Source organism: Antennarius striatus, chromosome 12 (assembly GCF_040054535.1).
Source record: "Antennarius striatus isolate MH-2024 chromosome 12, ASM4005453v1, whole genome shotgun sequence".
NCBI classification, from domain to species: Eukaryota; Metazoa; Chordata; class Actinopteri; order Lophiiformes; family Antennariidae; genus Antennarius; species Antennarius striatus.
Window position 1 is genome coordinate 826,666 of NC_090787.1, and position 18,050 is coordinate 844,715.

At 42.6% G+C, this 18,050-nt stretch overlaps 1 protein-coding gene across 2 annotated transcripts in view; it reads left to right on the forward strand.

Moving 5' to 3' along the window:
- The first annotated feature begins 213 nt into the window (after positions 1-213).
- The window catches only part of col18a1a (collagen type XVIII alpha 1 chain a), a 61,687-nt gene continuing 43,850 nt past the window's right edge, over positions 214-18,050 (forward strand). The window contains exons 1-2 of one of the 2 annotated variants that reach the window (XM_068329286.1): positions 214-384; positions 466-539. In XM_068329286.1, the coding sequence (XP_068185387.1) occupies positions 374-384; positions 466-539 (85 nt within the window). In that variant the 5' untranslated portion in view covers positions 214-373. The remainder of the gene's footprint in view (positions 385-465; positions 540-18,050) is intronic. The other variant, XM_068329284.1, reaches the window with a different exon arrangement.

Genomic DNA, 18,050 nt, shown 5'->3' on the forward strand with positions numbered 1-18,050 from the left:
TGTTTCTTTGCTCATAAAACGCACAGTACTGTTGAAAATCTTTATGTGAATCTGTTGGATTTTGTATCGACGTGATTTTTTTGTAATTTGACTTTTATGAATAAACGTGATGTTAAAAATCAAAATTAAAAAATCCCCCCCCCCTCTCTTTCCTTCATTGACCGGTGGAACGCGTTCCTCTTTAGGACCTGGCGGACTCCCCCGATGTGACCTCCTGCAGGTCTTTTCTTCCTCCTCCTCTCGGTCCACATTTCTCCTCTGCTCCCATCGGAGCGCTGCTTCTCCATCAGCTGTTTGCGGCCGCGGCGTCGGACCGAACTGTGAACTCTCTCCCTCCATGTAAAGTCTCCACACGCTGTCAGAGAAAGAAGACATGAACATGAGGTACCTGTTTTGTTTGTCTCAAACTTTTTGCTCGCTGTTGGCGAAACGCTGAGGTTGTGAATGTTCCTGCTGCCTCTGCAGGTGCTCCTCATGGCCGGTGCGCCTCCTCTGCTGCGTCCTCCTTCTGGTCAACCCGGCTGCGTCGCAGTGGCCAGGTGAGAAAAGACAGCCTGTACCTGAGTGCTTTGACTGTCTGGTGACATGTAATATAGTGCAGCATTCATGACGATACATTTAATAGGGAAGGAAAAAAAGTTGATTTTTGGGGGAAAGCTGCTGGACGTGAAGGTGTCCTAACTTCTTTCTGAAGATTAATTGTTGGCAGTTTGAAGTCTAATCTTTATGAAAATGTGTGCATTGTCAGTTTATACAGTAAGCTGTCAGAAGCTTTACACAACTTATCTGCGAACACAAGTTAAATGTTGCAGCTGCCCTCGCTTATGGTGTTTGGGAAGAAGTCCCTTCAATGGATTCTGCAACACGTTCCCATTGCTCCTCTGTCCCCCTGAGGGGCATGGTGGCTGCAGGGTCACAGGAACTGTGTCCAGTCTGAGGAGGTCAAAGTGGCTTTGAGGCTGTTTACTGGTTTCCTCAAGTCCAAAGTCTGCAGGGGGGGGGGGGGGGCTGAATTCTGTCTTTGTCCAGTGTGCTGCTTCATGTATGTTCACCGCCTGCTTGTAGTGGCTGCATCTAATTACTGGGAGATGTGTCCTGACTCATTAGAATACTCTGGACATTCTTACCTTCCAGCAGGTCTGAAGTCGAGGTGTGATTTTCTCTTTGTGGGTTCTGGTGTTAAAGAGCTGACTGACATAATAATGTTGTGTCAATGTTTTATCAGTGTGACAATGTTCCCTGGTATTTGATTGACTGTAATTACCACCAACAACATGCAGTGTGTCAAGGCTTATATAAAAAAACAGATAAAAACACACTCCAACAATGTGACTTTTTCCCAGGAATATTATCCAGCCCTGTGTGTCCAGGTTGGAAGGCGCTCCTCGGGGCGGTGCCTCTGGCTGCCTGTGACATGGTTGAATTAGGTCTGATTCGTTCCCAATCCCTGCCTGGGTCAGGAATCCCTATTGTCATGTGATCTTTGACATGCACCCAGCGTGGTTTTGCCAGAGGGGTGCAGGACGAAACGGGGGGAGGGGATTGGCTGCTGGGGGGACACCCCACCGTGCCTTTTAATGGCTGAATTAGATGCCACATTAAAAAACACAGCTGGCTTGGGGTTTTCTCCTTTTCAGTGCAGGAACATACCTAAACATTTTTTAATCCTCATTTTACTGTAATTTGCACAAAACAGACATAATAATCTGCAATTTGAGGGATAAATTGTTAATATTAAATGCACATGTTGAGGCAGGTTACACTGATATATTACAGGGTAGTCGGTGCTGCTGACACGTCACCAAAACTTCTGCGTTCCTTAAATCACCTGTACCTCAGAGCAACGCCCTCACTCGTTTCTATTTCATTCACTTTCACAGCTTCAAAAATGAGGTCGGCACTTTCACAGCCTGTGAAATTCAAATTTGCAAATCGTATTTTTCTAAACACATTTGGCATGTTTTGTAACTGTTTTCACCATAACTCACGATTCCGGTTTTCAAAATTACTAAAAGGAATCTCTACATCATCGTGCATTTTCCTTCCATCCCACTGATGAGACGTTTGGGAAGAAGGAGAGCGGGAAGGGGAGGTCTTAGGTCAAACCTGATTGAACATTGTGGTGAAGTGCTCTCTGCTTTGGTCCATTGTACCAACAGGATGCTCCACCTGTATCCTATCCACACAACAGCAGCATTAAATGAAGCCTTCCACCCTTTATGTAATGACCATAAAGTTAACTTCAGCTAGTTTGTCTGAGCTACACACAACTAAACTTCAAGTACTGAGTGGAATTAGGTGTTATTTGAAACATGGCACAGATTCCACCAGCGGGCGCGGTTGAACCCGGGAGCGGGTAAGGTTTTGCTTCTGCGTGGTCGCTGGATTGCAGCTCTGTTGGGATCATGGTTAGGCCCAAATGAAATAAATGGAGCGACTGTACTGTTGATTCAGTGAACCTTGTGATGTCTAATCCCTGGATTTTCTAGTCAGTAAACCTACTTACTCCTGATCGCCATCTCTGGAGGTGCCTCACATGGAGGTTTACCAATCCCATCTGGCTCTGTTTTGTCATAATGTTTGAGCCACCGCTGTTCAAAAGGTCGTCAAACATTTGCTGTGTGTAGTTTGAAACTTTTGGAATTGGCTTGCGTGCGTGAGGTTGCAGGTGGGGGTCATCCGAGATGTCAAGTGGATGTGTGTACCTCCCAGTTGGACCCAGGAGATTGACACCTCCTTTATGCTCCTCTGCCTCTAATCTCACCAGTACGGCGACTGTTTTCACTCACCAGGCTGCGAGTCAGAGAGAAACTCTCTACTAATAATCTGAGACGCTTTCCGCCTCAGATTGCATCGTTGATGCTTCAGTGATGCATCTTTTAAAAGCCCATTTCATTCACTGCAGTGAAAACACTCCCATTGATTCCATATGTAGCTGTTGTTTTTGTGTCATACAGACCATCACGGCCACGCTTTAAGGTGGTTTCTGTCCGTCTCTTTTAAAGTCATACGGCGTGGCGGACCCTCGCTCTTAACACGATGCAGCTGCCTGACAGCAGCTCGAGAAAGCATCTGTATATGAGAAACACACTTACCAAGAGGCTGAGGAGGAACTGTAGATATGGCTTAGTTTACTTTAACAAGGATGTGTTTTTGCAAGGAACCCACGAGGGGTACGTCCTGCTGGCCCATCTGGGTCCTCCAGGGACTCTCAGCAGCGTTCTGTCTGACATGTGAGAATGTCAGAGAAACCCTAACTGAATGTGACTGTATCTCTGACGTGTTGGTAAAGTGATCACTTCCACAACTTGTATGGGATAAAGATGAGTTTGAGTATCTTAAATCCTTCATTGATATGAATTCATTAACATCATCACTGTAACGCAGATGAAGCTACTTTCCTGTTTTTGAGCCTCATGGAAGAGCAAAACGTCACCTGAGGGCAAAACCAGCTACCTGAAGCCTCTGAGTCTGAACGTCACTCAAAAGAAGAGCTACAGCCATTTGATCCTGCGCCTGTCTGCCAAAGGGGGGGGGGGTACGTTTGGCTCAGGATGACCTTTATTAGCGACGAGTGGATCGGGGTGATGTGATATCCAGCCTGGATTTCTGATTGGTCCTGATGTCTAGCCCTGATTATCTGTCAATGTCAAGCTTTACAGACTTGATTTTAAGTTTCCAAACGTTAATCCAGAAGTCTTGTCTCTGGTCCTCACTGAAGACCAGATAGCTGGATTTAGGATGGGAGACTAAAACATGCGATGTGTCCACGTTTGAGATTGGATGGATGATAAAACGCTTGTTTTATCTGATTTGGTGACAATTTAGGATTTTAACACTCCTGTGGCGTGAGATGTGCTTCAGCGATGATGATGGATTCCTCTCAGTAAAACAGGCCTCTGCTTGCTGTAGTCATTTCAAATGACTTAGCATTATTATACTTCAAAAGAATGGTTCTTTGTGTCAAATCAAACCTTCCATGATTATTTGTTCAGTTATCCTTCATGTTTACCGTATAACCCCACCGCACGTCTACCCAGCAAGATTCTGACTTTGCAGGAAATTCTGATTGTCAGGTATGATAGCCTAGGTACTGTGATGCATGATGAAGGCGTAATCGGATTCAATAATAATAATAATAATAAGAAGAATAATAAGAATAATAATAGAAATAATAGCAATAAGAAGAATAATAAGAATAATAATAGAAATAATAGCAATAAGAAGAATAATAAGAATAATAATAGAAATAATAATAGAAATAATAATAGCAATAAGAATAATAATAAGAATAATAGTAGTAATAATATTACTAATAATAGTAGTAAAAATAATAGTAATAATAATGATGATGATAATAATAATAGTAATAATAATAATAATAATTATGGTAATAATAATGATGATAATAATAATAGTAATAATAATAATAATAATAATAATTTATTAGGTAAATTTAGCAAAAGAGAAACTAAATTTAACAGGACAGGTTGCAGGCCACAATAGGGAGTCAAAAAGAATTATTGGTTGGAGGAATTGGGAGGCAGATATAGGTCGTGATCCAGGCGACTCCACCCTCTTCATCAGTCTCAATTGGGAGACACCTGTAGACGATCACAGACCAGGCTTAGCAGCCATCACATCAGGTCAGACATTACAGAAACTGCATACAAAAATATGACATTGACTATGTAAAAAAAAAAGGTTTTACGAGCATTTCCATGTGTGAAACGTCCTCACAGTCTATCTGTCTGTATTCGCCATCCCCTATCATCTTGCCTTCCAGGGCAGAGCATCCTCTTGAATGTTGCTGACAGCTGTTATTTGTATTTTTATGTATTCCCACCGCTCAGTGTTTCAGGTGCGCCTGGCTGTTCTCTCATGCTGTCCCTGATGTCAAAATGCTGGGTTGACAGTGGCAAAATACAGAGAGACAACATAATTACTGCTTGTGCTTCAAGAGGAGAGGATTTGTAAGGCCACTCGCTCCGTACACCCAACCATCTCCAGCACTAATGGCACGCTGAGTGCCCTCTTACCTCTCAGCGCCTCTTTCCTGTTTGCAGTGAAACCCTTACTTATTTACTTATCTTTCCCAGCTATAATCGCAGTAACTGTTATTGGAAGATGTGAAGCCTGCCTCTACAAATAACAGGACTACAGTATATGAAGGTTTTGTGCAAAACGTCTGAACATAGAGCACGACTGAAAACCTTAAGTATTACCAAGACTACAAAAGTAAAACTGAGTCAGGGCCCTTCCTGTAACTATAATCATGCATATCTGAAGATTTCTCTGTGTTTGCACAAAGTTAATTGGGGTTGCATCATATATCGCTGCTTCTTTATGTGGGTTTTGGAGCGCTAACAGTCAGCATGCTGGAACAGGCTACAAAACACAGGCAGCTAAAAGCTCAAGTTGTCTCAGGTAAACATAGCAACAGTAGCATGCTGTATGCTGCCATGTAAAAAAACTTCATCCTGTTATAAGTTTGTCATCTGGAAAAGGCATTTACACTAAATCCAGGCTTGTTCTTCCTCTCTGTGGTCAGTGAGTCGGCGCCGTAGGCTACAGCCCAGGTGAACACTGGTTTCCATGGCCACCAGGTGCAGATTTTTCCACCACAAAGCTGTGTTTGGTTGTCACAGAGGAAACCAGATCTATCTACCTGGCACTTTATCCCCGTCTCCAGCTTGAGGGAGTGTTCATTTGTCCTCACTGACAGCCTGCCGAACACAGGAAGGCATGAAACTAGAGACCCCCCCATCACTGTTTACACTCTCAGGCCCATAAGAAACTTGGATGATAATCCTTTCACCCTTCATGAACTGTAGATCCACAGAGACCCACACTCCATGCGGTTATGATGTGGCATTATTCCAACGGCACTAAAATGCAGTCTGCAAACTGGGTTAATGCAAGCACCACCGACCACCGCTGCATTTTTTAATGAATGAATAGACCATTCAACATTTCATGAGGCCCCACTCGGGAATGCCATTGTGCTTTTCCACACTCACTTTGTTATTATATCCCTCTTTTTGCACTCTTCTTATCTCCTGATTGACTCTCGTGATGTTCGAGCCTCTTTTTAAGGCATCCTCGAATTCCACTCATTCACCCGTCCCTCAAGAGTTTCCATGTCTGGAGGCACTTACCCCTTCACAAATCTCACACCATGGGGGTGTGAACTAAGGAGAGTCCCATGGGACAGTGAGATTATCATCAAGCATAGAGCTGCTGTAACAAAGGAGGGATTTGCTGAATTCAGTACCTATGTCCTCCAATTTCGTATGGTCCCACTGGAAATTGGACTTGGAGTGAGGTGTGGATTTAATGACATGGGCTGGAAACCATGCATTCGGGATCAAATCTGAGACAGTGGACATATAAAACGGAATGAGCTTAAATGTTGATTTGTTGCTTGAGAGTGTAGTAAGAAATACTTAGATCTTAGTTTATTTAAATGACAATATCACAAATATTATGCTAATATGGGCATTAGTGTCAAAGATGCCTGTGATGGATAACTTAGAAGTCAGGGTGGGGCTGATTTGAACTACTACTTGTACTCTGTAGGCTTCCATCTAAAAACTGAGTCCCTCCAAGTAGTCAAAAAATACATCTTTGGAGAGGAAACAATGACAAAGAAGTATTACAGTAATCTGTATTTAGGTGGTTCTTTTCTCTCACCAATAAATAGTAGATAATTGATTGTGTGTGAGCCTCGTGCAAATATTATTTCATTGTTTTTTACATTAACTAACTTGAGTCTTACTTTCAAATCAGAACTCATCAGTCTGTGGACGGTGAGGACTGACACCTTTGAGGTGTAGCTACACTCTGAGGCACTTATAGAGGAAAAATTATTTGATCTGATTTCATAAGTCCTCAAAATGTTTGGAGAAGTGTCCCCCACCTCTCAACATGTGATCTATAAGGACCATGTTGTTGCATCAAATGGACAGTTGAGATCTTTAGACCTCCAAAAAACAAATTAGCAGAGTTCTTGAAATGTAATGAAGTAGAAGTATAAAGGAAAATTAAGTGAAAAAGTATGTGATTAAAGTATTCGGGGACGTGTACTTTGTAACATTCCACTGCTTCTGAACACCCCTGTGAGATCATGTGCTCAGCCTGGATTTTGAAGTGAATGCTTCGGCTGCTTGTAACCTGGAAGCTGCTAAGTGTTGTGTGAATCATGAAGGGTGCCCTCTATTCAAGCAGTGGTTGTTACGGGCCAGGTGGCACAGTGCCACCCGTTGAGAGGCTTAGAGAGGAGGGACATGGGCTGACCAGGGGGACGTTAAATATTTAGAGGTCCAGTGAAAGATTTGTGGGGCCGTTCATCCGCTGATCAGACGGAGAGATGCTCTGAAAGGTCTGTGGTCGAATCCTTCGCAGTGAAACGGATGCTGAACAGTGGTTTCACAAGCCCAGTTTATAGCCTTATTACTGGGGATCCTTAATACACACGGCTGTGTTACGTTTTAGCAACTGTGAGTTTCCTGCCCTAAATGCCTCAGCAGAATAGAAAACAAGAAGGGGTAACAACAAACCACGCGTCGCACATGGTGATGCTTTACATGTCTGGGTCTGATAGGATACACATGCTTCAGTACGCTACCTGAACACATTGTTAATGCACTTCCTGTTTAATGTGACAGTTAGTAGTTGTGTGCAATAGTCGACTATCGCCAACCTGTAAACCCCAGAAAAACAAGCATTTTGAAAGTTAATTTGCTTCTTTACCAACTTTTGTCAAATTTTAATTTTATGATGACAAATTAAACATCTGTAGACTCTAAATGGAAATATTAAAAAAATGAATGACTGAGTAATTTTCTGCAATTTTTGATTGATTTGTATATTTAATCTGAAAATATATGAGTGTAATTAAAAAATAAATAAATGTGAAATTAAATTTGAATTAAAGCCTTTATAGACTTTTTGAGATCTTCGTCTGGAAGCTGAAGTGTACAGTATGCCTGAGTGAGAAAACAATGCGTGGGGTCAGCGGTACGTGACCCGGCCGTACCAGGCGGCCCGCTGGCGGCTTGCTGTATCAGCACCCATCAACAGGAGCATGCTAACCTTGAGCCTTGGACTGGGGTTGTGCTTATTCTCACTCAGGCTCTTGTTTCCTCCCTTCTTCTCTTTCTCTGTCCGGTATTCTGAAAGCGCTATGAGGTCACCGCTCTCTGAATGCCTTCAGGTGAGAAACGACTGTTTGATTTCTGTCTCGGCGCACATCTTCTCAGGGGGAGGGACAGGCCATCTGAGAACAAACATGTGATCCTTTCTAGTCCTTTTTATGTCATTTTGCTTTCCTGCATTCTCCCCAGAGGCTAAATATTTCTCATTTCTTCTCCAGAAAGTTGGCAGAGCATTGTTTACTTTGGACCTGATCTCGGCAGGTACGATAAAGAATATTAGTTCTTTGGTTCTATGTTTGCTGTCATTTCTGAAATGCCTAGCTCAATTCAATAAGTCAAGCATCTCACTTGTGGGTTCAAGATATTGGGTTTTTTTTTTACTTCACTCGTTTTGGGGCAGGTTTGGCGCACCGGCTCACTAAAGCTCCGTCACGTGGATTATAACATGCCTTTGCTTAAGCTGCGACAGAGGAAGAGCATGACCTGCAGGCTTTTTGTGCTAAAGTGCCCAGAGTGGGGACAATGAATGCTGGCACCCTGGACCTTCGTCTGGCCTGTACTAATTGAGGGCGCTGATATTGTCTAGTGGATGAAAGCTCTCTTTGTTCCGCTCACATTTCTACATCTACTGTATCCCTGGGCCTCTGATGTAGCCACAGGCATAACGTCATTCTCTTCCAGCCATTGTCTCTGTTCATTAAAGGGGATTAAAGTGTCAGCTGAAGGTGAAGCATGAGCCAGCCGGCATCATTTAGGAGTAATTGAAGGTGTTGTGCCTCACAAGCTAAGAGTTTAGGCCTCTGTCAACACTACATCATACCACAGAGGATGATCCTTTGGCTCTTGGGGAAGAGATCATCTTACCCAAAGGTAAAAGTCATCGTTCATTATTTCTGATGGGTATTCAGTAACTAAGGAACAAGGATTAGGGCCCAAGGAATGAGTGTCTCTCAGCCGTCGCTTCTTCACAATATAGTGACAACTTTGAATACAATCACTTGAACACGTTGAACACATTTACGTGTTAGTCTGTACACGACTGCTCAGTTAAGCTGGGAAGCCAAGGTCTCCTGCACTGTCCTCCTATATCCTGCAAAATTCAAGAGTTTGAGCTCATGGTTCACTCCCACACAAAGAGGAAGCTTTGTGACCAACAAAGAAGTGTTTTACTGCCCTTTCATGGTCGGATTTACTGTCAAAGTGTTGATCTGCATTGACATGTTCTTGAAGTGCTGTGCAAAGCTGAAACTCTACACTTGAGTGAGGCCTAGTGGGTTCAAAGAACCGGCTGAAGGACAAAGAGATGGGACCGGCTAACCGACAGATCTAACATTGGGCTCCAATGCAGGAATGAGATCTGTGTGCACATTCTTTCCACATGAAGCCCACGTCTTCAGTGGAGGGTGATGTTTGCTTATGCGTTAAACAGAAACAACGTGAATGGACGGAAATTCATTCCTGTTCTGTGGTGACAGAGGATGGGCACAGATATTTGCGCATTTGCCAACATCTTAGACCTGTGCAGGCAGGTCGAATATTTGCATTCATGGTAATGTGAGGATCTGATAGGTATGAAAACATGAATGCCTTCCACGTTTTTAATGTTGTGCTCATTTGACGCCCGTTTGAGGAGAGGATCAAATCTGAAGCTGCTGAGGTTCCTTATAATTCAGAGTTTCAAAGGATTTTTCAGCTTTTTCATTTTTATTTTTGTGGTATAATATAATTTGGGATGTTAGCAACTGTTTTAACATTCTAAGTAGAGGAGTCTGTAGCATAGGGAAGGCTCTAATCTGAACATACTCCTTCAAATTAGGCACAGCAGCACAAATGATGCTGTATTTGAACACAGACATCATACAGTATTAGAAATCTCAGCATCTGCTATGTCAAGCATTGCAAAATGTTAGCATGCATCTTTTCTTTGTTCCTTAACTTTTTTTCTCAGGTTCTATTCAGCCATAGCCAGCTGGGACAGGCTCCAGCAGAACCCTGACCCACAGTTTGGATAAGCGGCTGTAGATGAGATGATTGTGATCATCTCATCTACGAGAAAATGAAAAGATCAACGTATTGCCAGAAGATTGGGTTTTTTTTAGAGTTTGTGCCACTTTGCTGAAGTTAAATGCAGCTACTGATACTCACTTAAACATCACTGTTGTGGATAACTGGTCTTGGTTTTGATCAGAATATTTGCATAAGATAAAAATCCAGAATATAAGCACTTCCCAGACATGTCCAGACAAAATATGTGCAGCAAATGAGGCAGACGTCTTTCTAAGAAGATCTTTGGTTCTCTGTCTGTCAGATCGATGAAAACAAACCCGTGTGGGTTTACAGAGCTCACGTTACGTAGGTGGCTGTCATTGTGTGATGGAAGGAAATCTAAACCCTGAATAGTTTGTGCTGAAACATCTCATCAGGGTTGTTAGATGGTCGGTCAATAAATTGTCTCGTGTGACTGGCAGGAGAATCTTAAGAATGCTGATAGCCTGGGAAGTTTGTCAGTGGACAGTCTGCACGCCGAGGAGGTGGGCCTCTATTTTATTAGATATGAGCATGTCCTGGAATGTGACCATAATGTACCTCATACAGCCAACAAGCAACAGCAGGTCCTTGAGTTCCCGAGTCCTCGAGTCCTTAATGTTTGACAGGCATTGTCAAAAAGACCTATTTTTTTCTTGTATCATATTTTACACAGAGTGCATATTATGTTTAAACTGAACACTTCTCACCTCCATATCTGACTTACAAAGGATGCCATGTGGGAGAAGATAAGAATCTTCACCTACAAGTCCACGCCGCCATGCTTTGCCACCCCATCAAAGGGTTTCCGTTTCCCCCGTAGCCTTGAAGGAAACAACAGCGTCTACAGAAGATAACTGTATCCAGAAACCACGTGCATCCACTGATAAAACACTGTCAGCAGGTGCTTCACCATAAACACTCAGTCATGATGGAAATCAGCACTGATCTCACAATTTGATGCCAATGTTGTATAAATTGTATCTCTGGAGAACTAGGTCATTATCTTCAACATTTCTACTGAACTCAGAAACAAGTCATGCTTAAACTTCTCATATCAGAGATCACAGCATATTTAGGAGAAAACTGGTTTCTGCTAAGAAACCCCCGTATTTTACAGATAATATAAACATTATGACAAACCTACAGATGACTATTTAGTAAATAATTTGTTGCCTGTTATTTAGGGCTTAGTGCATGAGGGAGGGGGTGATTGGATCGGGTCCAGCCCAGTCAGTTTCCAGTACTGTCGTCTCTCAGGAAGTGAATACAACCAGATACTTTTTAACCTGACTTAGTAATATTTAATTTGTTACTCAGCCCTAACTGAACAAATCTAAACCAGTGGAAATTGGAATCAGCCTGATTTTAGATAATAGTAGAAATTAATGTTATAGTTTTAAATCTGACTCTGCAAGAAAAGAGAACTGATTTTACTCTTTAATGTTTAAGATGTAGACACACATGAAACCAGCCGATGAATTATCAATACATCTGATTTTAACATGTTTTCTGTCAGTCATGTTTAAGTGCTTGCGTGGGGACTTTAGTCTGTCTGAACCTGGATGCTGTCCTCCACCACAGACGTGTTGGTATATTCTCCATGTGCTTTGCTTAAGAAACTGAAGTCAAAATGGGTCAAGTGGGAAGATTAGCGAGCTCAAGCATAGAGTGTGAGCGCTGTGGTCTGGTTTAGTCCCCGTTTGTGTCTGCTTTTTGGGTGCGTTTTTTAAATCTGTAAATGCTATTCCAGGTTGACTGACCTCAATGTGTTTCCTTTGCAATTGAGCAGAAAAAAATGATATAACGCTGCCACCATCATTTATTACGACTAAGGCAGCTTGTGTGGAGCTCTTTGTTGTTTCAGTTGATGAGATCTGGCAGTCTCTCTCGAGTTCACACAGAAGTCAGAAGTGGAATAAATGCTTAAATACTCCCATCTTTTGGGCACAGCATGTCGTTTTTACCTACAGAAAATTGGAATGTACCATCACTTTTTGATTTTTTGAATCCACTTTGATTTAGAGTATACCCATTCTTACAACTCATTTACATGTCTTGTATAGTTGTCCCTATTTTTTGGGAAAAGCACAAGGAAGAACAGGAACTGATGCAGCACCAGCGTCGCTGCACACACCCCACCTCTGTCATTTTACAAGCTGCAACTCGTTCTCCGCTTTTAAAGAGCCATTAAAAGACCCATCCATAAGTTTCTTTCCTGTCTGTGGTTATCCACTCTGTGAGGTGAAGGTCTCCCCACAGCCACAAGATGAATAGATGTCCTTTATATTTCTTTTACTTCAGGCACAACAGCTATAGTTTATAACTGCTGTCTGACTGAAGAGGAGCCAGTGTAGTTTCTCAATCGGTTCAGAGGACGAGCCAATGAGGTTGATAGATCATGTTATAGACGATGGAGGCGGTATCAATGGAGCAGCAAGATGCTTTCTTATTGTTATGTAAAGCTGCAAAATGAATGGCTGGGGCTTTACCCATGAAACTGCTCTATGCCCTGAGGATGAGTCAAACCAACCCTCTGAAAACCTCACACTCCTGGCTGGGTCTCAGACTTGGTGAGGTGTGTCCACATGAGTGGGTGGGGGGCTGTAGTCTTCAGGGGCTTTAAGTGGCTGTGCTTAATACATCATTGGAAACTCACAATGGGGTGAAAAGTACACTGAAAACAAATGACTTCACAGCAGAGTCAGCAGAGAGCTGAGCCAGTGGGGGGCGGATGGAGGGCGGGGTGGTGCTGTGGATGTAGAACAGGTTCAGTGTGTCGTCACAAGGGAACGCCACTGGGACCTGAGGTGCGAGGCGTGCATTTGCGTCTGCTTCCTACCGTCCGTATTCATGTTTTTCTTTCTGCCATTGCTCAGGTATTCGGACGCATTCCAGCCATGCATACCGCCACATAGCCCCCGCAGCCCAGCAGCGCTACAGGGTTACTGCAGCGTTACCCAATAGGTCTGATCTGGGCTCTAACGCAGAGCAGTCAGATTGCCCCCCACCCCCCAGCTCAGATGTCCAAAGACATCTCAGCTTCTGCATTGCAGAATAGGAAGACATGTTTCACCTGCTGTACCTGTAAATTTAAAGTACATATTTGTTTGTCAGAGATTTATGATTTCTTTCCAAATGTAATTCCAAATAGGAAGTTGACCTCTGAAGGTCCATTGAGCGGATACCCAGAGCGATCCCAGGGGGGCCATTAAATGCTTCATTATATACTAACAAACTATTATTTATTGCTTCCTAGACATTTATTATGAAAATACTATTCACTTTGGGCTACTGCAGCAGTTATTTGAAGCCAAATAATTTCCATCTGGCACTTGGAACAAAGTAATAATGAAATTCCTGCTCTGAATGTTCCTGTAGCTACTGCAGCGGAGCATCTGTTTACTGATGTGGTATTTATTGTCCAGTTTAATGGTGCATTGTTTATCAGAAAGAAAACACACACACACACACACACACACACACACACACACACACACACACACACACACACACACACACACACACACACATACAGAAATGCCATGGCGTTAAACTTAGTGTGTGTGTAGCTCCAAACTCTAGGGTATGTTATGTGGGTCAAGGATTTCTCACAACACACACAACAAAGTAGCTCCTCACCATCTCTGAGGCGACATCCACACTAAAATATTTTCACATTTACTTTCTTTGTTATATTTTGAACAGAAATAATATTCCAAACTAACACACACTTTGTTTTTCCTTTCAACATGGCAAATGGTAGTCAAGTCATGTTTCCAGACTTAATTTTGTTCTGTTGAAATATAAAGCTTTCAGTTTTGCCCCCTATGGGAAATAAAGACAAACTTAGCGAGCAAGGCTTAAAGAAAGCCAAACCAGTAACTGATAACAGGATGCTAAGCATAAGATATTACTTGCAAGTATTTATAAGTAGTTTTTCCGAGCATCTTCCCTCATGTAAGCTAATAATGTGCATTTAGCTTTGTACCTCGGGGGCAGCTGTTGCTACGGAGGTTGAATGGGTTGTCCACAAATTAGAAGGTGCATGGCTGAGCCTGGAAACGCTGTGCGGCGTAGCCGGCTGACCTCTGCTGTACTCAAGCTTTAGGCCTATGGCTTATGTTGCAGGGCACTAGCAAAGCATTTTAACTGTTTGTACCACCTAAGTTTTCATCCATTTGCTAATGTTATCTTTTACAACAGGTTTTATTTTAACTTTAAAAAAAAAAAAAAGATTCACTCCTGGTGGAATTTACCCAGGAGGCACTGGTTCTTCCCACTTGCCTCAAGGGAAACTTCATGAAGGCTTCATGAAGAACTGATCTGCTCTGTTGGACACAAGAATTTCTGTTTCACCCAAATGCACTGGAAAACAGTGTAAGCTCTATGTGAAGCTCATTAGCATAATGATATAAAGAACTGCTGCCATCACAGCCAGGACCAACTTCACTGGTTGACTCCAGCAAGACTTTGTATAATGAGGCAGGAGTAGACATGTCGTACCTGGTAACATCCAATCAGGAGGGATCCCTGGGTCTCCACATTATGGATTTTTCATGAAGACATGAGGTAAATACCAATAAATATAAATAATCTCATTTTAAACCAATTAAGGTGGATTTATACTCAAGTCTGCATTTCTTCTCTGCTTTACACCAGTGAGTACAAAAGACCCTGAGCTCAGCGGATAAAGTTAAAGTGAAGGGTCAACATTCATTCTCTGGCTCTCTCACACACACACACACACACACACACACACACACACACACACACACACACACACACACACACACACACACACACACACACACACACAGAGTGAAGTCACCTCGGTGAATAGTCTCAGCTTGTGGGGAATGCCTCTCAGCACACAATAGCCATGTATTCTCACTGGGTCACCATCAAACTGGAAGGCGACAGGACTGGGACGTCTGGTCTGCTCCTCCCTCAGCCTCACTGCTCTCCTCTTCACATCTTAGTAACTTACTGAGGAGTTTTAGAGCGGTTCTCACAGGTGCCACCAGCTAAAGGTTGCTTATACAACATTTTTCCAGTCAAGTCTTGCACCATAAAACTTTTTAAAAAATGAAGACATCATTGCCAGGCATGTGGTAGTAATGGTAACCAGAACTCACCTGTTTTCACTTTGAGAGGCTGGAGATCAAAGAAGGCTGAGACGAAATGTGGCTTGAAAAGTGTGAAAAAAGACACACAAAACCATAAGATCATGTAAATGATGTTCTCACGTCAGCAAATGCCATTGATCATATAATTAATGTCAATTATTACCATTATTATTAGCGTCAGGAAACGAGGCAGCAGTCGTGTTAGCACTGCTCAGCTTCATGTTTGTCAGGTTGTATTTAGCAACCTCAGAACGTCAGTGTATCACCTTAGCATGCTTATATTTGCTGACTAGCACAAAATATTTGTAACAACGATCAGTTTTATCCTTTATTTATCAGTTTGCTGTCTTGCATTTTAGAAAATGATATTTGAAGTAACACTTGTTCTAAAAGAAAAGTCATGTGACCATTAAAAGCCAACCAAATTCGTCCGCTTTTAACACCAGCTGCCACACTACAGGAAGTAGAAACTACAAACATGTACTAGGATCATGGGGTCACCGACATTGACCGCTACGACGAATGATGTCATCAACGGCTTCGACGACACGCCATCATGCACCTAACGCTGTCCACTCAGTTCTGTCCACACGTTTGATGTCAGAGGATGACAGGGTGTCGGTCTTCCTGTGTGTATTTAAGTGTCCCCCACACCCATCGCCCCTCTCCTCGGCCCGGGTCATAAAAGCTAACTTTGTAGGGACAGAAAAGACGAGTAAAGAGAGCAGGTATTCAGACGCAGACCTCGCCCACTCTTTTAAAGACCGCTTTGTGTCTGAATGACACAATCCGTCAGGGAACCCTTCCTGTTTTTCACTCTGCTGCCTCATGATGTTTGATTTTTAGTTTTACTGCTGTTTGCCATCTTTGGGTTAAAAAGTCTCATATTAAGATGTAAGAACTTTACAGAATGAGATGTGACAGACATCAGATGTTGTGCTGGGTTATTAGTGCTGTTTACATGTGCTCACGGAGTATTTCCTGATCTGGGGCCGTGTGAAAGAAACTGTTTAAAGCTTGATAGCTTCTCCAGGATGATGAGTATTCCTACACTCGTATTTTTGTTGTTTTTTTGCTTTCTGTCTGGTGTTTAGTAAATAAAACCTCCTCAGCTGCACTGAGCTGATCCATCACTGCTGTATCACTAAATACACGTCCTTATATGTACGTGTGTGTCCTCTGTCCTGGTGAATTGAGCTATCTAGAGGAACATGCACCATTTAACCCTATACGCCTGCAACCCAGAGAGAGTTTCAAAACACACACACACACACACACACACACACACACACACACACACACACACATATATATATATAGAGAGAGATCATTAGAACATACTGAAAGTGTATCTGATTTGACAGGAGAAATTAGCCATCCTCCAGTCCTGCGTCTGTCTTTACCCGTTGTGGGTGGAATAAAGAAATCGATGTGTGTCTGTTTAAATGATCCCAAATCTGGTTGTTTTGTCCATCTGGAAGTCCACACTCTCTCTTACTGTCCCTGCTGCCTCCCACACTGTTTGCCGTATTTTCCCCTATGATTCATGAACGTGTTACAGATGTGAAGTAAACCCCATGCAGTTTGGAATAACCTCTGTCTTTTTGCCTCTCCTGATTCCCCCCTGAACCCACACAGACATGCTTTATCGATCAGCGACACTTGATTCCATGACTCCCCCGCTGCGAAATAAAGAATGGTTATTTGCTGCACGTTTTCCTTCTTATTGGAAACAGGAAGCGATGACAAACACGTGTCTGATATTTTATTTATCTATTTATTTATTCAGTTTATTTCCTTCTTTCCAGACATGTTAGTACAACAGACTTCACTTCCATCAATGCTGAGACATCAGCAACAACATCTGAAAAGAAAAAAAAGGGTTGACCGGTAGAGGCCATTGGCTTGTGAGGTTCCCGTCCCCTAAATCATCAACATCTCTGTCATTACAGCTCATTGTCAACCAATTCATACACTGCATGTCACAAATCAATGTCAATTATTTTATTCTGGTACATTGTTGTGTTAATCTGTCCATTCAGTCCAATAGGAGTGCATCTTTGCACACCTCTTTGTCAGTTCTTGAGAAGAGTCCAAATTGTGTTAATGTTCATTTTGTAATTCTTTTCAAGGGTTGTTTCTGGTCAGTAGTGTCCTTGTTTACTCAGCATTCATTTCCTCTCCACTTTCATAGCAGTCAGAACATCTTGCATGTACTCAGTTACTGCACAAAGGTTACAGCGACATTTGTTTCACAGGATTGACAACATGAAGTTTAATTCGTCGTAACAGTGGAGTCCTTTAACCATCATTCACGTCAGAAACATAACCTAGTAAAAGCATGTTTTTATTTGAGGGTGAGGATTTTCTTGGTAGTAGTTTTTGGAAACTACTTTAATTCTGTGCTTGGAGACCAAGCGGTTGTGGAGACGCCGTCTTGTGTGAGGCTGTAACTCATTCGTCATGTATTTCCCAGTCATGATGAAGTGGACTAACAGATTTATATCCTGACAGACCTCTGAATTGAGACAGGCTGTAGGTGGTGGAAAACCCCACCCTTCATTGCTGACCATGCTGAACCTCAGCCTGGGGGCGATGCTTTTCCTTTTTGTTCCTCTTTCACAGAATTTTGGTATTGCTAAGCCTGAACCAACATGATCGGAATGCTTTTTTTCTTTCACCCTCTTTTACCCCCTCTCCTTTTTTCTTTTGTAGAGTGTGTTTTGTTCTAATGGGATAA